The 20,733-nt window shown below is 43.6% G+C and overlaps 1 protein-coding gene across 1 annotated transcript in view; it reads right to left on the reverse strand.

Moving 5' to 3' along the window:
• The window catches only part of cspg4ba (chondroitin sulfate proteoglycan 4ba), a 145,657-nt gene that overhangs the window by 78,786 nt on the left and 46,138 nt on the right, over positions 1 to 20,733 (reverse strand). The window contains exon 6 of the mRNA XM_068032903.1: positions 12,250 to 12,448. Coding sequence (XP_067889004.1) covers positions 12,250 to 12,448 — 199 coding nt within the window. The remainder of the gene's footprint in view (positions 1 to 12,249; positions 12,449 to 20,733) is intronic.

Below are 20,733 nucleotides of genomic sequence, written 5' to 3' on the forward strand. Positions count from 1 at the left end.
GACTACTCTTATCCTTATCCACAAGTACCTTAAAACTTATGGAATTATGGTCACTGTTCCCGAAATGCTCCCCTACTAAAACTTTGACCACCTGGCCGGGCTCATTCCCCAATACCAGGTCCAGTACGGCCCCATCCCTAGTTGGACTATCTACATATTGTTTCAAGAAGCCCTCCTGGATGCTCATTACAAATTCCGCCCCATCCAAGCCCCTTGCACTAAATGAGTCCCAGTCAATATAGGGGAAGTTAAAATCACCCACCACTGCAACCGTTACCTTTACATCTTTCCAAAATCTGTCTACATTTCTGCTCCTTTACCTCAATGTACAATTCGTTTACCTGCAAAAAAACACTTCACACTTATCTTCAAAACCGTACCACAATATCATTAAGACTTTGTGTTAAATAAACTTAAACAAAAATGTGGCCAGTTTTATCTTCAGGGTAAATGACTCATCGTTACATGACAGTTGTGCCACATCCTGCACTTACCCTGTGCAGCATGAAGTTAGTTCCATGATGTGCATGCCTGGCCAATGAACTTTCGTATAGCAAATTAATTGTATGTGGGAACTTCAAAATGTAATTATCCATTTACGAGATGTTTTGAGGATCTTCAGTGGGATTGTTAACCAGAAGCTGACATTTTTGCAGGCTTATGGACTCTAAGAAAATTCGGGGGTGGGCAGAAACCAAAGGCACAGTTGGACAGGCTGTCTTCAAAAGGAGAAAGTGGCAAAGAGAGAGAACTGGGCAAAAAAGTTGCAAATGGGCATGAGAATAGTGACTGGAGACAAGCATCAGTCCAATGTTAAAAGGGGCAGATGGTGCATGTGTATGTAAGGCAGCAGGAGATCATTAACTTAGGGCAGAATAAGCGTATGGAATGAAAAGAAAGGGAATGGACTTTTGAAGTCGGCTTGGTGGGGCGTAGGTTCCAGCTGAAGTTGCAGCAGATGGGAGTAATGAGAGTCCAGGGCTTTGTACAGTTAAGGACGTGGGCTGCAGCACTGTAGGCAATTGACCAATTTAAACAGTATTTGAAAAGTTAAACCTCAAGGTGACAAAGGCATGCACTAGCAGGGTTTCTACGATATGTGTGAGGTGGGGATTGGTAGGGAGAAACAGATATCTCTGAAGTAGAGGAAAGTCATCTTGGTAATGGAGATGTGGGAGAGGGAGCTGAGCTTGGGGTTTAGCAGTACAAGTCTCAGAATGGCACTTGATCACAGCCAAAAAGAATAGCTTTGGTTTTGCAGGCGTTAAGCATAGACATAGAACATAGGACATTTTGTCATCTAGATCTTGTAACCACAACCTTTGGTTTAAAGCTGGAAGCAGAAAGGTAGAGTTAAATATCATTAATATACATTTCAAAACAGACCTAATGTTCTTATTGATGTTATCAAAGTGTACCAGAGTCGAGCTCATGGGCAGAGGGAGATACGCACGTTAGTTCCTGCGTTGTAACAACTAAGAACCAAAGATAATGGTGCCAGAAGTGAACTATAAGAATAGAAACTGCAGGAGATCAGAATGGTTAAATAGAATCACAGGGCTGGATTTTCCCAACCCCGTAGGGACGGGGTTGGAGACCAAGCGGGGGAGGCGGGGGGGGAAACTGCATTGAGACGGCTCCCCGATGTGTTTCCGCCTCCAGGGTACATTCCCGGCGTGGGCTAGGAACAGGTTGGGCTGCCTACTCCATGCAAGTGAGCAACCAATTAGTCCAATTAAGGGCCATTTTGCGATGGAGCCAGTATTTTCTCACTGTCCGAGTAACCTCCTCGCCAAGTGCAGAGACGGTCAGCTCAAATGAGATGGACTCCTGGTGCAAGCCAAAGGCGCCATGCCCAGAAGGCGGGCTGTGTGGATGACATGTCGCAGCCCCAACCATCGCTAGTTTAAATTTGTTAACTGCCTACAGTTCTGCAGCCCACGTCCTTAACTGTGCAAAGTCCTGGACTCCCATTACTCCCATCTGCTGCAACTTCACCTGGAACCTGTGCCCTACCAAGCCGACTTCAAAAGTCTACTCCCTTTCAGACCGTTCCATATGTTCCCCTCCGTCACGGTATCTCTCATGGCTTCGGGTCTCTTTATTTCATGAATTTTATGCCGGCAACCAAGGGCGTCGCCATGGTGAGGTGCCCTCACACTTGCCTGCCTGCTTGGCAGCACCCATCTCTCCCAGGGGCCTGAGCCTTGGGATCAATTTGGAAGCCATCTTCCCGGAAGGTTGTGCTGCTGACATGGTTGGTCTCAGAATTCCTATAAATGAGGCTGATGTCCCAACACCCACCAGAAATTCAACCCATAGAATCATAGAATGGTTAACAGCACAGAAAGAGGCCATTCAGCCCATCATGTCCATGCCAGCTCTCTGCAAGTGCAACTCTGCTAGTCCCACTCCCGGGCCCTTTCCTTCTAGCTCTGCACATTTTCTCTTCAGGTGCTTGTCCAATTCCCTTTTGAAAACCACGATTAAATCTGCCTCCAACACATTCTCAGGCAGTGCATTCCAGAGCCTAACTAATTGCTACGTAAACAAAAATTCTCTCTCATGTTGCTGTTGCTTCTTTTGCCAATCACCTTAAATCAGTGTCCTCTGGATCTCGGCCCATCCACTAACAGGAACAGTTTCTCCCTATCTACTCTGTCTAGACCCCTTGTGATTTTGAATATCTCTATCAAATCTTTTCTTTTCTAAGGAGAACGACCCCAGCTTCTCCAATCTATCCATGTAACTGAAGTCCCTCATCCCTGGAACCATTCTTGGAAACCTTTTCTGCACCCTCTCTTCAGCCTACACATCCTTCCTAAAATGTGGTCAGCAGAATTGGACACACTACTCCAGTTGAGGCCAAACCAGTGTTTTATAAAAGGTTCATCATAACTTCGTTGCTTTTGTACTCTAGGTCTTTAATTTATAAAAGCCCAGGATCCCGTATGCCTTATTAACCGCTTTCTCAACCTGCCCTGCCACCTTCTATGATTTGTGCACAGAACCCCAGATCTCTCTGTTAGAATTGTATCCGTTCTTTTATATTTCCTCTCCTCGTTCTTTACTGAAATGTATCACTTCATACTTCTCCATTAAATTTCATCTGCCAGGTATCTGCCCATTCCACCAGCTTGTCTATGTCTTCTTGATATCCATCACTGTCCTCTTCACAGTGAAGACTTCAAAAGTTTTACATTATCTGCAAATTTTAAAATTGTGCCTTGTGCACCCAAGTCTAGGCCATTAATGTATATCAAGAAAAGCAGTGGTCCAGTACCAACCCCTGCTCTATACCTTCCTCCATTCCGAAAAACAACCATTTGCCACTACTTTCTGTTTCCTGTCACTCACCCAACTTCATATCAACTGCCTCTTTTATTCCAAGGGCTTCAACTTTTCAGGCAAGACTATTATGTGGCACTTTATCAAACACCTTTTGGAAGTCCATGTACATCATATCAACCACATTATACTCTCATCAACCATCTCTATTACTTCATCAAAAAATTCATCAGAAAGAATGTGGGAGGTGGCAGAAACGGCAAAAGCAGATGTATCCAACACACTAATTTCTGTGGATTGGGATTTCGCCATGCCTACCCATGTGAATTTCACAATTTCGCCTACCATTGTTCTGTGATTTTCTGCACTTTTCCATCGCATGGATTAGTCAAAGTGGTACACCCCCTTTAATAAAATGCATAGGCACTGACATTCTTTGGAAAACTAAAGATTAGTGGAAAATTATAACATCGCCTGTGCCAATGTTCACAGGGGGCTGGGGGATATGCTACTTTATAATGACAGAAGCATTACACCATGCAACACACAATGTATTAGAAATAGCTGATACCCTGTGACATTGCTCATGAATAAAAAAATGCATACATCAACTGCCTCTCTCCTTTCCCACGTCCATTGTTTACCTTGCAGATTCTATTTTTATCTTCCATCTTTTCTCCTTCTGTGTGGTTATTGCACATTTTTGTTCATGTGGTGTCTATGTCACTCTCTCTAGATTCATTGTTCTGTTATATTATTTCTGCTCCACTCTTAATCGCCCTCTCACGAATGTCTGTGTGTGGCTCCCAAACATTTACCGGTGCCCTTAATACCCATTTTTTTTTTTAAGGACAGGAGGCAGTAAGATGGAAAACCGACTGGAGATGGGATAAGGAAAGATGTTGAAACATCATTTTCTCTAGTTCAAACTGATGAAATGTCAGAGGCCACACCATTGGCCATAATTTAGTACAAAAAAACACTTTTACTCAGGAGGAACGGCTGGGTTTGAGAAAAGAAAATTCACTCTGAACCATTAGAGAATGGTTCCTTAGCCCTTGGGCTAAGGCACCCTCTTGGAGCTGAATGAAGATTTATTCTGTATTTCACTGTGATAACTAAGTGATAATGGATGCCAAAATAGGACAGTATTAGTTTCCTGACAGTACTGTTCCTTACCTTGAACACAAAAATTCAAATCAACATACCACATATTTTGATAAAACCAGCAGGCTACACAGTGAACTTATTTTAACAGAAGAAAGTAAGTTCAGACGTAACCATGTGCCCATATTGTGTTAAATTCCTTAAAACATTAACTGCATTTTAGGCAAAAAAAACCTGACAAAATGGTTTTACAGAGCATATGCTATAATTCCATTAACACTTTTCATATTGTCTGGACAGCACATCACACTCCAATTACTGGGAGGTCTTCCCACCAATGACAAATTTCTTCAAAATTATTGAAGTGTAATCATTCCAAGCACATGACAGTGAATGACTGTCTTATTTTAGCTGTTCTGAATCCACACCATGACACGCTGTTATACTCCTTTCATATTTTCATCTACATGCTGTTATTAAATCATTTTGTCTATAAACAAAGTACATCATGGAAACCCACAGAATACCATTTATAACTGCTAAGTGGGTGAAAATAAGTCAGTCAGTCAGTAGTCAGCCCACTTGTGGAACATAAGTCATATACCACAGGTTTTCATAAATATATTATCTATTCTATTTAGAATCAGGATTTCCCCTAATTAAAAGGCAAGACTCCCAATTACAGCAGCCACAGGCCATAAGAAACACTCTAATGGACTGAAAGTAACAAAATCTAATCACTCAAGATTTTACAAGAGCTCAGTGTAGGCCATCACTAATTAAAATATGGAAATTATAGCATTAATTTTATTTCTGTTCAAGTTATCTACACCATAAATCAAGAAAATTAGAGATGGCTTTAATTCTTTTAGCTAAACTTTTTAGTTTTTAAAAAAAACATTCAACTATAGTGCAGCATAGTTAGAAACTTGTCGATCTGCCCAGTCGACAAGTAACCATTCTTTTGATGGAAATGTAATGAAAAAGCATTTTGTGGAAAATTATCGCTGCTTTGACGTCTTCAAACTTGCACTTTCAAATTAATGTTGGAAAATAATCCAGGAGTACCTGAAAATTCAACTAAAGAGATATGAATCAAAATAGTCCAATGCAAAATCATGTGAAAACTAAAATGAAAAAGGACATATGCTGGAAATCTAAAACAAAAACAGAAAATACCAGCAGTATACAACAGGTGCAAAACGTGTTCATTCACCTCTACCCACATCATTGTTCAAGGCCCCAAAACCGTTCTCAGTGTGAGAAAGCTACTTTGCATGTACTTCCTCTAATTCAGTATATTGTATCCACTGGGCACTGTGTCCTTTTCTCTACACTGGAGACCAAATGCAGAATAGGTAATCACTTTTCATCGCTGAAGACCTTTGTTTTCTTTGCAAATATGATTTGATCCTGTGACTTGTACCTTAGCTCCCTCTCTGATCTCTCCATATCTGTTCTCCAACCAAGCTCAAAGTAAGCTTCAGGAACATTATTTTATCTTTCTCCTACCCACTTTGCAGCCCTCTGGTTTGAACACCCATATAAATATGTTCAGCTTCAGTACCCATTTTCTTGAACACAGGGGATGTGGGCTGGGTCTGTTGGCATCCAGGGAAGGGAAGTATATTGTCATTCCAGACATAGCCCCTTCATCACAACATCATTCTGACACAAAGGAGGCTAATTCTGGGGTGGATAGGGGACAGTTAAATATGAGCAGGCCAATTACCTGCTCCAGGGGGGTTTTAAACATAGTTATCTTGGCAGCAAATTAATCACCTAAATCAGATAGGACTCACATTTATGCAAATCATGGTCCTATTAGGTGTTCTGAGCAGGCATTTGTCTCAACACCCAGTGAAACTTGCTGTTAAGGCTGAAGAGGCCACAAGAAGTTAAACTTTCCTTGTGGGACCCAGATAGGCAGGAGACTTGGTTTCTTCTGTCCTGGGCATCCTCCCGCAACTTCCCATCTGAGATTCTGCTCTGACCCGCTCCTTGCCATTTAACTTCTAGCCTCCAGGTCGCACAATCTTAACCATCTGACCACCAGATGCATCTTGCCACCTGTTTCGGGAGGCCAGTTGGTTGGTGAGATGTAACATGTAACTGAGACCCAGGAGTTAAAATAAGCTGGGCCTAAAACTGATGACAATGGGTGGGTTTGATGCTCCCCCTGCTCCGACCCACCCAAAGCCTGCACTCTGTTAAAATCCCACGACCCCATATACCCCCCTACCCCCACAGTGGTGCAGGTTACATTTTTTCCCTTTGCGGGATTCACATAGCTACTGTGTTTTTCTAGCATTTTAAGTTTCGTTTTAGATCTGTATCTGCAGATTTGCACTCTTTCCTCGCCCTTCAAATTCCACCCCTCACTTTTTCCTGGTTAGCCTGTTATCTTATTTGCATGGTCTTTTGTATCTTTAAGTCTTTAAATTGGTTGACTAATCCTTTATTTCTAAATAAAAACCCTTCCTATCTTTTCAGCAGGTCGCAGGTCATTTAAACTATTAATCTCCTTGTGAATGGACTACGTCTGTTGAATTAGTGAACCTTGCTTTGTAGTGTGCTTTAGTGTTTGGTGAGGTTGTTGATCCAGTGAAGCTCTGCACCTGTGAGTTGTCATGCAGGCCCTCACCTGCCAAGCATGAGGCATATTAATATTGACATCTGGACATTAAATTTCAAATTGTTGTTGAAGTGAAGAAAGGACTTGCTTTAAAAAGAAATTGCCAGATCTTGGCTGGAAAGACATTTGCATATTAACAGACTGTGTTTGGAAGGACAAAGCTGCCATTTCCTGACACGTTCAACCCACAATGGACTTTTGATCACCAGACATGATCTGTAGTTAGTTGGTTAATTAGACATTGCAATATTTTACTACAACATCCAAGGCACATGGGGTAGGTGGTAGGTTCCTCTGTTGAACACCTTGCTTCTCATCTCATCCATGTCTATATACCCCCCAAATTCCCTCAGAGACCATTTATGCACACTGTTATGACCAGGTGAGAAAGATGAATATGCCTCATGCTTGGCAATTGGGGACCTGCATGACAACGCACTTAAACTGCCTCTCTACATACAAGCCACTTACTTCCATCTTTTTCTTCCCTCTTGGCCCCTCCCAGGCCTTTCATTTCATTTCTCCTCTTTTGGGTACTTTCACGCCCCCCCCCCCCTTAAATTTTACTCCAACCCATCACTAATCCTTTGCCTTTCTACTCAGCAGTTACCACTTCTGCTTTGAATCCCCCTTAAACAAGGCCACAGCTTCCCTTGGTGCCTCTTGACATCCTGGTCATGCCAGAACAGACAAACCTAGGTTTAAAGTCTCATCCAAAAGACAGTGCTTTACACGTTGAGCAATCCCTCACTACTGCACTGAAGTGTCTGCCTAAATGATATTAAATCCTACAGTGGGCCTAAAACTCAAAAACTTCTGATTCAGAAGGAAAAGTGCCACTAGCTGAGCCAAGCTGATACTTCTAAATCGGCATATTTTTTTCTATTTCTCTTTGAGGTGCCTTGGGACATTTTTCTATCTTAAAGACAAATTACAAATGCAAATGCTGAATGTAATGTCAGACATAAAATAATGCATCCTCCGCAAAGGATGTAAATGGGAGACATGCGGCATGATTTCCAAATCGGGGTCGGGAACCTAATGCCTGGATAAATTTCCAGGTCCCGACCCTGTGCCACAGCTGTGTCACTCACGTGACGCAATCTTCAAATGTTAATGCCCTAAACTGGGCTGGAGGTAAGCTTGATGCCGAATTAGTGGCTCTGATAGGAGGCAGGAGAGGCTCCTTGGAGCAGGAGTCTTAAAGGCAGGTGGCAGCAATGATGGGGCTGCCGCTGCCTTGGAGAATAAGGAGGCAGAACTTTGGAGGGCCAGCAGCCTCAGCGCTCAGAGAAACGGCCAAACGGCCAAGCAACTGGTACTGCACCAGGTGGCAAAATTTTTTCGGCTTTAAAAAAAAACAACTTTGCAACTCCCTGCATTGAACCTGACAGCTGTGCACTAATGTGCAGCAGACTGCTTGGGTTCGGCAATTTCTGATTTGAAAAATCTCCTCCTGGCTCATTCACAAGCTCCTCAAGGAGCTTAATAGGTTGTTAATTGAAAGCAAGCGGGTTCCCGGTACCCTGCCCCCGCCCCCCCACTCCTACCCACCCACCCTTTGAAAACTGCGTCATATTCCGGAAGCATTGAGATTTAATGACGCCCTCCAGGAACGCAATTTTCAATTTGCGCCCGCACACCTGCTCAGCCCCTCCTGAGATTGAAAATTCAGCCCATGGTTTAAGAAGTTTCTCTGACGAGCTTTACAAATGTACCTGATTGCCACAGTGAGGCTAGCACGCTGAATTGCTTTCACACTGATAATACTTTAGCGACACTAGTTTTGAAACACATTTTTGTCTTAATCCGTAGCATCACGTACATGTAGGCACATTCACATACAGATAACCCTCTTGACCAAGGGCACCATAATAAACAAAGCTTGCCTTTCTGAAAGTAGTTATTAATAGTGCATTCCTCTTAAGAAACCTAAAGGCTCAAATTCAGGTCAGGTCAGCATTAAGTAATCAAGTGTAAAACGAATGATTTCAGTCCTTCAGGACTAGATCTGATCAATGGCATGCTAGCAGACAGATGGTAATGAAAATTTACTCAAATTGAGCTAGCTAGATTTTACCAGTTTCGAAGTTTTGGCCATTCCCTGATCTAGCATCTGACAGTGTTGACATTCAGATCCTCAGGCATTTTCCTACATTTTGCCTAACTGCAAAACATTCGTCACACAGTAAGCCAGGCTAACAGACGCCATCTGGTGGTAGATAAAGGAAGTATCGTGACCTTTCAATTCTATTACAGAGATAGATCTTCATGTTTTCTTCAATTTAGTGACAGTTACCACACACACTGGGGAATTAACTGTCCATTGATGAAAGTGGTGTGGAATAGCTAAACTCCCTTCCGCCCCAGCAACATGGGAGGGGGGGGGGGCAGAATTTAATGCGCCCTTGGGAGACGGGGTGAGAGGTGGGGGCCCACAGAATCGCGACAGAAGGCAGGGCAGAGGCCCTGTTGCCTTCCCATCAGACTGCAATTTAGTCAGCCAATCACTAGCCACTTAAGGACTTCTTCCCATCACTGCTGGAATTACACCCGTGGTGGTGGGCAGGTTGCCCAGTAAAACAAGACATCCTCCCTGCAGGCCTGGCGGTGGTGGGGGGAGGGGTGGGAGTGGTAGAGGGGTGGGCAGTGAACCCCACCTCCGTGGGCAGTCTGTGGCTCACGGAGAGCCCATAGAGGCGAAGGTCACCCCTCTGCTAACCACCCCCTCCCTTGATCTCAAACACCACCAACACCCACCCCACAATCACCAGAACCTGTCCGTCTGGTTCCGGCAACCTCACCGCATTTACTTGGGGCCCGGGATTCCAGTTCTCCCTGTGTCTGCGTGGGTTTTCTCCGGGTGCTCCGGTTTCCTCCCACAAGCCAAAAGACTTGCAGGTTGGTAGGTAAATTGGCCATTATAAATTGTCACTAGTATAGGTAGGTGGTAGGGAAATATAGGGACAGGTGGGGATGTTTGGTAGGAATATGGGATTAGTGTAGGATTAGTATAAATGGGTGGTTGATGGTCGGCACAGACTCGGTGGGCCGAAGGGCCTGTTTCAGTGCTGTATCTCTAATCTCTAATCACAAATTTTGGTTAAGAAACGAAAAACTGGCTGAGGTAAATCAAACAAAACTCCAGAATGTATAGTCGACCTTGGAGTAGAATTTCCACTAGACGGTGCTGGTGTCAGCGCAACTCACCCAAAAATCGGCCAAATCATCAGAAAAGAAAAATGGAGGAATTTCAAGCACAAATTACCTCAAGGGCATCATGTTTCCACAATCGTTTGCATCAGTTTAAAAAAACATTTTGCTGGAAGCGGGCCCCACGCACAAAACTGACCACATCCCCAGATCGAATTAACCACTGGGGTGAATATCCGTTAATTGCGCCTGTTTACGGCCTTCATGGAGACTCTTAAAATTAAACTTCTTTTGGTGCAAGGGCACGAGTATTCACCTTTCAAATATTACTTTTTTTTAAAATTTACCAAGAAACTGATTAGTACAGACCATGAAACATGTAAATTGTTTTCTTTAGTCATTTTCAGTCATTTAAAATCAGGATACTTATAGGTAATGTAGTGGTAATGTCACTGGAGTGGAAACCCAGAGGCCTAGGATAATGCTCTTCAGTTAATAAATCTGAATTAAAAGTTAGTCTCATGGTGACCATGAAACTATTGTTGATTGTTGTAAAAACCCATCTGGTTCATAAAGATCCTTTATGGAAGGAAATCGGCCGTCCTCACCTGGTTTGGCCTGCATGTGACTCCAGACCCACAGCAATGTGGCTGACTCTTAAATGCCCTCTGAAATGGCCTAGAAAGTCACTCAGTTCAAGGGCAATTAGGGATTGGCAAAAAATGCTGGGCTTGCCAACGACGCCCACATCCCATGAACAAATAAAAAAAAAAGTGGTGGGCTAGACACTGATTCATTTTTTGTGATAAACCCATTTTCATCTGTATCAGTAAAATTGCTCCAGTTTACCATCCCAAAGCAAAATGCTTTCTCATGCAACCCAAGATTTTTTTAAAAAATAAGTGCGTCCTAAAACGCAGGCCGATTGCACTGGTTCATGCAATATTTTATGTTCAGTGATATGCAAATGAATGAGCAGATAGCTGGCAAAAAAATTTAATTCAGAAAACTAATGTAACTTTGAATGCAATTTGAGCCCAAATTGCCAATTGTGCCCGAAGTGGAAACTCTACTCCTAAACATTCTACAACATCTTTTACTGGTTTGCCTTTCTTTGCCTGACATTTCTACTGTTCTGTTGGCTCAGTGACTATTATATGAATGTGAAATGACAAAAAAAATTATTTGGCCTATCAAGCCCTCTGCTCCCACACACTAATGTAAAATCTACCCTATTGTGGAGCTTATCTCACTCATTATAATTTTAATCCTAGACCAATACCACTGATGTGGGCCAGCACTAATACAGGAACCTGGATTGAGTAACCTCCTTCCTTGCTGACATTGTTAGGATTCTAAAGGTAAACACAAAGTAGTAATAACAATAAGTGCACAGGAAGTTTGTTAATGAAATTCTTCATTATGTTCCTGTGCTACAACTTAAATTTATGCTCATTAAAATGAGTTTATTGACCTTCAGCTCATGTATTCATTTGGTACAGATTTAAATGCTATTAATTCCCTTTACACTGAGAATATGGCTGGAAGATTTAACTTCATCAGTAGATTCTGGAGGATTACAAAATGCAGTATTAGTTCAAACAACAAGGAATCCAAAACCTGTGCAACTCTACCTTGCTGATTCCAGATGCAGATCATCACTGCTTCCTATTGTTGAGCTCATTTTTGGGTCCAATTAGCTTTAATTTATCAAATGCCTTCTGAAAACCCAAGTTATTATATCTACTGTACTGAATTTCATATCACTTATTTATTTCCTCAAATCATCCCTGCATGTATGTGAGCAACAGCTTCGAAACAAATGCTGACTATTTCTTATGGCCTCTGCAACTTTTAGAAAACCGTGATCACATCCCATCTGTGATAACCATATAAGGCTAACCTGGTCTCCAATTTCCAGATACATATCTCACTTCAGGTCCTATATTTATGAAACTGCTAAAATATTAAGAATCTCCTCCTTTAGTTCTGGAGCTATGGTCCACTTTAAAGTCCGTTAACATTTCTAATAACAAACTTCAAAGTTGAATAATAGGAAGACTTACCATTATGGACAAACACAAGCTGCCCATTATTTATATGATGTTGGGTGAAATTCAGGATGTGTTTATTTGGAGAAGACTTTAGAGCAAGGTGGCCATTGCTAGGAGGAGTGACAGAATACACGAGTTCTTCCGGGGAAGAGTCTTTATCTTCTGCATTGAGATCATTTTTTGTTATCTCTGTAACTGAGCCCACCCATACCTAAATGGGAAAAAAAAGCAACAGTAAAATTGTCATTTTTGCATTTGCTTTTAACTATTCACCACTGAAAAAAAAACTATTGTTAAATGCATTAAATTATTAGAGAAATGTATTAAATATTGTTTAGCACTTACACTCACAAGGCCACTTTATGTTGAACGTGACACTAGTGTATAATGCTTTAGACTTGCTTTCTATCCTGAGCATATAAATCATGATTGTTTACATCTAGTTAAATACAATGACCACATGCCAATGACATTTCCTATTTGAGGAATTAGTTCTAGTTGCAACTTCACGGTCAACTGAAATTTCTCATGACATTTTAAAGACAATAAAATTGTAAGGCAACAGCCTCATCTGTCTTATTTCAATCTAGTTTTTCAATGTAATGAAACATCTATCCCAATTAATACAACAGGAAGGCAGAATCAAAATGGCACTGTGCCGATGCAGGGTGACTATGGGCCCACTTGATGGTTTCCATCAAATGCGCATTGTTTAGATTCTTGTTTCTAGCATATTCTCTGAAATAGTTGAAGTTTTTATATAGGAAATTCAAGCTTGCTTCCCAGAAATAATTCTGCTATGGCTGCTCTAAAGGAATCTGCATAAAATGCTGGCTAATAGTGATTTCTGAATTTTGCTTCTATTGAAATGTAGATAACTGTCTTCTCATTTTGCTTTCTTCTAAACTTTTATCAGTTTGTTTACAAAAATTGTGTGTGATTATCAAAGACTGTTTAGACCAAAACTAAAAGACAGTGAAGTGACAAAGTTGATTGATGAGGGAAGGGCTGTAGATGTCATATACATGGACTTCAGTAAGGCATTTGATAAGGTTCCCCATGGTAGGCTGATGGAGAAAGTGAAGTCGCATGGGGTCCAGGGTGTACTAGCTAGATGGATAAAGAACTGGCTGGGCAACAGGAGACAGAGAATAGCAGTGGAAGGAAGTTTCTCAAAATGGAGACGTGTGACCAGTGGTGTTCCACAGGGATCCGTGCTGGGACCACTGTTGTTTGTGATATACATAAATGATTTGGAGGAAAGTATAGGTGGTCCAGTACACCTACTCAGCATCTATGCTCCAACACTCTGCTCCGCACCTGAAGCTAAAGACCAGTTCTATGAACAACTCCATAACATCATTAGCAGCATCCCCAACACCGAACACCTATTCCTGCTGGGGGACTTTAATGCCAGGGTTGGGGCCGACCATGACTCATGGCCCTCCTGCCTTGGGTGCTATGGCGTTGGAAGGATGAATGAGAACGGGCAGAGACTGCTTGAGTTGTGTACCTATCATAACCTCTGCATCACCAACTCGTTCTTTCACACTAAACCCTGTCACCAGGTTTCATGGAGGCACCCAAGATCACGTCGTTGGCACCAGCTAGACCTCATTGTCACAAGGCGAGCCGCCTTAAACAGTGTTCAAATCACACGCAGCTTCCACAGTGTGGACTGCGACACCGACCACTCCCTGGTGTGCAGCAAGGTTAGACTCAGACCAAAGAAGTTGCATCATTCCAAGCAGAAGGGCCACCCGCGCATCAACACGAGCAGAATTTCTCACCCACAGCTGTTACAAAAATTTCTAAATTCACTTGTAACAGCCCTTCAAAACACTCCCACAGGGGATGCTGAGACCAAGTGGGCCCACATCAGAGACGCCATCTATGAGTCAGCTTTGACCACCTACGGCAAAAGTGCGAAGAGAAATGCAGACTGGTTTCAATCTCATAATGAAGAGCTGGAACCTGTCATAGCCACTAAGAGCATTGCACTTTTGAACTACAAGAAAGCCCCCAGCGATTTAACATCCGCAGCACTTAAAGCAGCCAGAAGTACTGCACAAAGAACAGCTAGGCGTTGCGCAAACGACTACTGGCAACACCTATGCAGTCATATTCAGCTGGCCTCAGACACCGGAAACATCAGAGGAATGTATGATGGCATGAAGAGAGCTCTTGGGCCAACCATCAAGAAGATCACCCCCCTCAAATCTAAATCGGGGGACATAATCACTGACCAACGCAAACAGATGGACCGCTGGGTTGAGCACTACCTAGAACTGTACTCCAGGGAGAATGCTGTCACTGAGACTGCCCTCAATGCAGCCCAGCCTCTACCAGTCATGGATGAGCTGGACATACAGCCAACCAAATCGGAACTCAGTGATGCCATTGATTCCCTAGCCAGCGGAAAAGCCCCTGGGAAGGACAGCATTACCCCTGAAATAATCAAGAGTGCCAAGCCTGCTATACTCTCAGCACTACATGAACTGCTATGCCTGTGCTGGGACGAGGGAGCAGTACCTCAGGACATGCGCGATGCCAATATCATCACCCTCTATAAAAACAAAGGTGACCGCGGTGACTGCAACAACTACCGTGGAATCTCCCTGCTCAGCATAGTGGGGAAAGTCTTTGCTCGAGTCGCTCTGAACAGGCTCCAGAAGCTGGCCGAGCGCGTCTACCCTGAGGCACAGTGTGGCTTTCGTGCAGAGAGATCGACTATTGACATGCTGTTCTCCCTTCGTCAGATACAGGAGAAATGCCGTGAACAACAGATGCCCCTCTACATTGCTTTCATTGATCTCACCAAAGCCTTTGACCTCGTCAGCAGACGTGGTCTCTTCAGACTACTAGAAAAGATCGGATGTCCACCAAAGCTACTAAGTATCATCACCTCATTCCATGACAATATGAAAGGCACAATTCAACATGGTGGCTCCTCATCAGAGCCCTTTCCTATCCTGAGTGGTGTGAAACAGGGCTGTGTTCTCGCACCCACACTTTTTGGGATTTTCTTCTCCCTGCTGCTTTCACATGCGTTCAAATCCTCTGAAGAAGGAATTTTCCTCCACACAAGATCAGGGGGCAGGTTGTTCAACCTTGCCCGTCTAAGAGCGAAGTCCAAAGTACGGAAAGTCCTCATCAGAGAACTCCTCTTTGCTGACGATGCTGCTTTAACATCTCACACTGAAGAATGCCTGCAGAGTCTCATCGACAGGTTTGCGTCTGCCTGCAATGAATTTGGCCTAACCATCAGCCTCAAGAAAACGAACATCATGGGGCAGGATGTCAGAAATGCTCCAACCATCAATATTGGCGACCACGCTCTGGAAGTGGTTCAAGAGTTCACCTACCTAGGCTCAACTATCACCAGTAACCTGTCTCTAGATGCAGAAATCAACAAGCGCATGGGTAAGGCTTCCACTGCTATGTTCAGACTGGCCAAGAGAGTGTGGGAAAATGGCGCACTGACACGGAACACAAAAGTCCGAGTGTATCAGGCCTGTGTCCTCAGTACCTTGCTCTACGGCAGTGAGGCCTGGACAACGTATGCCAGCCAAGAGCGACATCTCAATTCATTCCATCTTCGCTGCCTTCGGAGAATACTTGGTATCAGGTGGCAGGACTATATCTCCAACACAGAAGTCCTTGAAGCGGCCAACACCCCCAGCTTATACACACTACTGAGTCAGCGGCGCTTGAGATGGCTTGGCCATGTGAGCCGCATGGAAGATGGCAGGATCCCCAAAGACACATTGTACAGCGAGCTCGCCACTGGTATCAGACCCACCGGCCGTCCATGTCTCCGTTATAAAGACGTCTGCAAACGCGACATGAAATCGTGTGACATTGATCACAAGTCGTGGGAGTCAGTTGCCAGCATTCGCCAGAGCTGGCGGGCAGCCATAAAGACAGGGCTAAATTGTGGCGAGTCGAAGAGACTTAGTAGTTGGCAGGAAAAAAGACAGAGGCTCAAGGGGAGAGCCAACTGTGCAACAGCCCCAACAAACAAATTTCTCTGCAGCACCTGTGGAAGAGCCTGTCACTCCAGAATTGGCCTTTATAGCCACTCCAGGCGCTGCTTCACAAACCACTGACCACCTCCAGGCGCGTATCCATTGTCTCTCGAGATAAGGAGGCCCAAAAGAAAGAAAGAAAGATAGGTGGTCTGATTAGCAAGTTTGCAGATGACACTAAGATTGGTGGAGTAGCAGATAATGAAGGGGACTGTCAGAGAATACAGCAGAATATAAATAGATTGGAGAGTTGGGCAGAGAAATGGCAGATGGAGTTCAATCAGGGCAAATGCGAGGTGATGCATTTTGGAAGATCCAATTCAAGAGTGAACTATACAGTAAATGGAAAAGTCCTGGGGAAAATTGATGTACAGAGAGATTTGGGTGTTCAGGTCCATTGTTCCCTGAAGGTGGCAACGCAGGTCAATAGAGTGGTCAAGAAGGCATACGGCATGCTTTCCTTCATCGGACGGGATATTGAGTACAAGAGTTGGCAGGTCATGTTACAGTTGTATAGGACTTTGGTTCGGCCACATTTGGAATACTGCGTGCAGTTCTGGTCGCCACATTACCAAAAGGATGTGGATGCTTTGGAGAGGGTGCAGAGGAGGTTCACCAGGATGTTGCCTGGTATGGAGGGCGCTAGCTATGAAGAGAGGTTGAGTAGATTAGGATTATTTTCATTAGAAAGACGGAGGTTGAGGGGGGACCTGATTGAGGTGTACAAAATCATGAGAGGTATAGACAGGGTGGATAGCAAGAAGCTTTTTCCCCAGAGTGGGGGATTCAATTACTAGGGGACACGAGTTCAAAGTGAAAGGGGAAAAGTTTAGGGGGGATATGCGTGGAAAGTTCTTTACGTAGAGGGTGGTGGGTGCCTGGAACGCATTGCCAGCGGAGGTGGTAGACGCGGGCACGATAGCGTCTTTTAAGATGCATCTAGACAGATACATGAATGGGCAGGAAGCAAAGAGATACAGACCCTTAGAAAATAGGCGACATGTTTAGATAGAGGATCTGGATCGGCGCAGGCTTGGAGGGCCGAAGGGCCTGTTCCTGTGCTGTAATTTTCTTTGTTCTTTGTTCCAAACAAAAACCTAAGTTAAACTAATCAGCCGAATAGAACCATAGAAAAGTTACGGCACAGGAGGCCGAAATTCGGACCATCGTGTCTGCGTCGAGGAAAAAAAATTAGCTGCCCTCTCTAATCCCACCTTCCAGCATCTGGTCCATAGCCTTACAGGTTGCAGCACTTCAGATGCACGTCCAGGTACTTTTTAAATGAGTTGAGGGTTTCCGCCTCCAACACGGATCCAGACAGTGAATTCCAGACACCCACCACCTTCTGGGTGAAAAAGTATTTCCTCATGTCCCCTCTAATCCTTCTACCAATCACCTTAAATCCATGCCCGCTGGTAACTGACCTCTCTGATAGGTGAAACAGGTCCTTCCTGTCTACTCTATCTAGGCCTCATAATTTTGTACACCTCAATTAAGTCATCCCTCAACCTCCTCTGTTCTAAGGAAAACAACCCTAGCTGATCCAATCTTTCCTCATAGCTGCAATTTTCAAGCCCTGGCAACATTCTTGTAAATTGCCTCCATACTCTCTCTCTAGAGCAATTATGTCCTTCCTGTAATGTGACCAGAACTGTACGTAACACTCTAGCTGTGGCCTAACCAGTGTTTTATACAGTTCCAGCATTACATCCTTGCTTTTGTATTCTATACCTCAGCCAACAAAGGAAAGCATTCCATATGCTTTCACCACTTTATCTACCTGTCCTGCCACCTTCACAGACCTGTGGATATGCACTCCAAGGTCTCTCACTTCCACTACCCCCTCAATATCCTCCCGTTTTTTGTGTATTCCCTTGCTTTGTTTGCTCTCCCCAAATGCATTACCTCACACTTCTCTGGATTGAATTCCATTTGCCACTTTTCTGCCCGCTTAACCAAACCATTGATATCATTCGGGAGGCTACAGCTATCCTCTTCAATATTAATAACAGATACAAAGTCAAATACAAGTTTGTTCAAGATATTATAGAAATTGTTAGTTTGGCTTAATGATAGCATTCTTACCTCAGAGTCAGAAAGTCATCGATTCAAGCCTCAGTCCAGAATTTCAACACAGAATTGAGGCTGATACTTCAGTACAGTACTGAGGGAGGGTGGCATTGTCAGAGGAGCTGTCTTAAGGAAGTGACATTTAACCAAGGCCCTGTCTGCCTGTTCAGATGGATGTTAAAGACCCTACGGCACTATCCCAAGAGGATCTGGGAAGCTCTCCCAGTGTCCTCACCAATCACTACCATCAAAATTAGATTTACGGATCAATAGCTCAAAACTGTTTGTGGGATCTTGCCATGCGTAAATTGGCTGCTGCGTTGCCTATATTGTTTGCCTGAGTTAGCCTACAAGCAACTACACTTCAAAAGTAATTCATTGGCTGTGGAGCACCTAGAAATGTCCTGAGGATGTGAAAGGTGCAATATACATGAAAATTCTTTTTTTATGATTGGAGTTGTCATGAGGACTATGTAATCTGTTCCTCTTTTACAAAGCATAATAAGTCAAGTAGAAACTGCTGTGTGCTTGCACCTATTTCATAAATATTTATAAAAATATTATTCTGCTTTTCCTCATGGCCTTTAATAAACAGATGTGGGTTGCTGTGATTAAATAAACAAGTTTAGAACCATAGCTATTCCACTCTCCATCATACAGAATTTATATTGGGTAATACATTGAGCCAGCACAGACAGGAGGTATGAATGTGCTGTAAACTTCTATGTGCACATGACTTCCTAAGATTTCATTACAGAGAGAGCCTATTGTACTATATCCTGTTACACAGTTCTGCCATCTCGGAGCTCCCTTTGTCCTACAAACAGCAGTCCTAGAAAACTCTTCAACTCCCAGCCTCTTTCCGCCTTGCAACTTCTGTTGACCCCCAACCATTTATGCTCAACAGACGGGATAAAGTCTCTTTCTATGCCAGTTGCAATTATCCTCTCAAGGCAAATTTCATAAAGGGGTCACAAAAAGGTCCATACACTTACTCGGGATTCACAGCCCTAAACAGTCTGTGGCTGACATACCAGCCCTCAATCATCATGCTACAATACGTACTATTCATTATGGGTTTTATTCAATAACAACCTACTGCACAAATGTTGCAGGCAATCACAGTAAGTTAGAGAGAGAGAGATACAGCACTGAAACAGGCCCTTCGGCCCACCGAGTCTGTGCCGACCAACAACCACCCATTTATACTAATCCTACAGTAATCCCATATTCCCTACCACCTACCGACACTAGGGGCAATTTACAACAGCCAATTTACCTATCACCTGCAAGTCTTTGGCTGTGGGAGGAAACCAGAGCACCCGGCGAAAACCCACGCGGTCACAGGGAGAACTTGCAAACCCCACACAGGCAGTACCCAGAACCGAACCCGGGTTGCTGGAGCTGTGAGGCTGCGGTGCTAACCACTGCGCCACTGTTGTTCTAGTTTAGATGGCTTTGTCCAACAGGATTTCAAAAGGCAGTATAAAGCTATAAGCCTAGAAATTCATTAACGTCATGACCATTTCACAAGTATAAAATGGGCATTTAAGTGACTATTATGACAGGTATCGCGCACTAGCACATTTTGTGCCAGAGGTGCACCATCTGCCATATTGGTAAAGGCTCCAGTGTAGGCATCCAGGACATGCCTGAAACAAACATTAAGCCTTTTGCATATGTAAATAGGGGGCCTAATGTCTGTTTGAGAACCCTCTTCCCAAAAATGGGCTGCCATGTTTACCTAACCATAGATGATCTTTTGGAAAAGACTTAACCTCAATGTGGAGCCAATGAGAAGCAGACTTCTAACTCCCACCTTCACAGCAGTTCTGAAGACGGTTGCTGGCACTCACTTGATCGCTTCACCCCTGGACGTACCCAAGGGCCATGGAGGGAGCTGGTTTGACTACGTCCTTGTGAAACGAGCGAGTTGCCTCGGATGCCTGATTAACATGTGCAGCTCGCCAGCTGTCGAGGCCCAATTTTTTACGAGCCTCAGGCCTCTGTCGTGTGCTCCCTCCTGGCTATTTGGAAATAGCTAAATTTTCACCCCACAGTCTTCCAGCATAAGCATGGAACAAATTAAAATGAACAATGGGTTGATCTATCTTTACAATTACAATTCTGGTGTTGGTGTACACCTGCACTCGGTAGTACAAAAAAAGTCACCATTTTCCCAATTGGCTCAGATTGAGGGGATCAGGTCCCACCACAGTTGATCACCTTGCTTTTTTAAAAAAAAAAAATGTCTCAATGAACACAGTGCAAAATTCAAAAAAATTGAAAAATAAATACAAAACCAACAATACTGTTAAATATATCTCATCTTATATTCAGCAACTTTTGGCTTATTAGCCTCCCCTTTTTCAGCAACCTTCAGCCTTGCCTACTGCTG

Source organism: Heterodontus francisci, chromosome 1, assembly GCF_036365525.1.
Source record: "Heterodontus francisci isolate sHetFra1 chromosome 1, sHetFra1.hap1, whole genome shotgun sequence".
NCBI lineage: Eukaryota > Metazoa > Chordata > Chondrichthyes > Heterodontiformes > Heterodontidae > Heterodontus > Heterodontus francisci.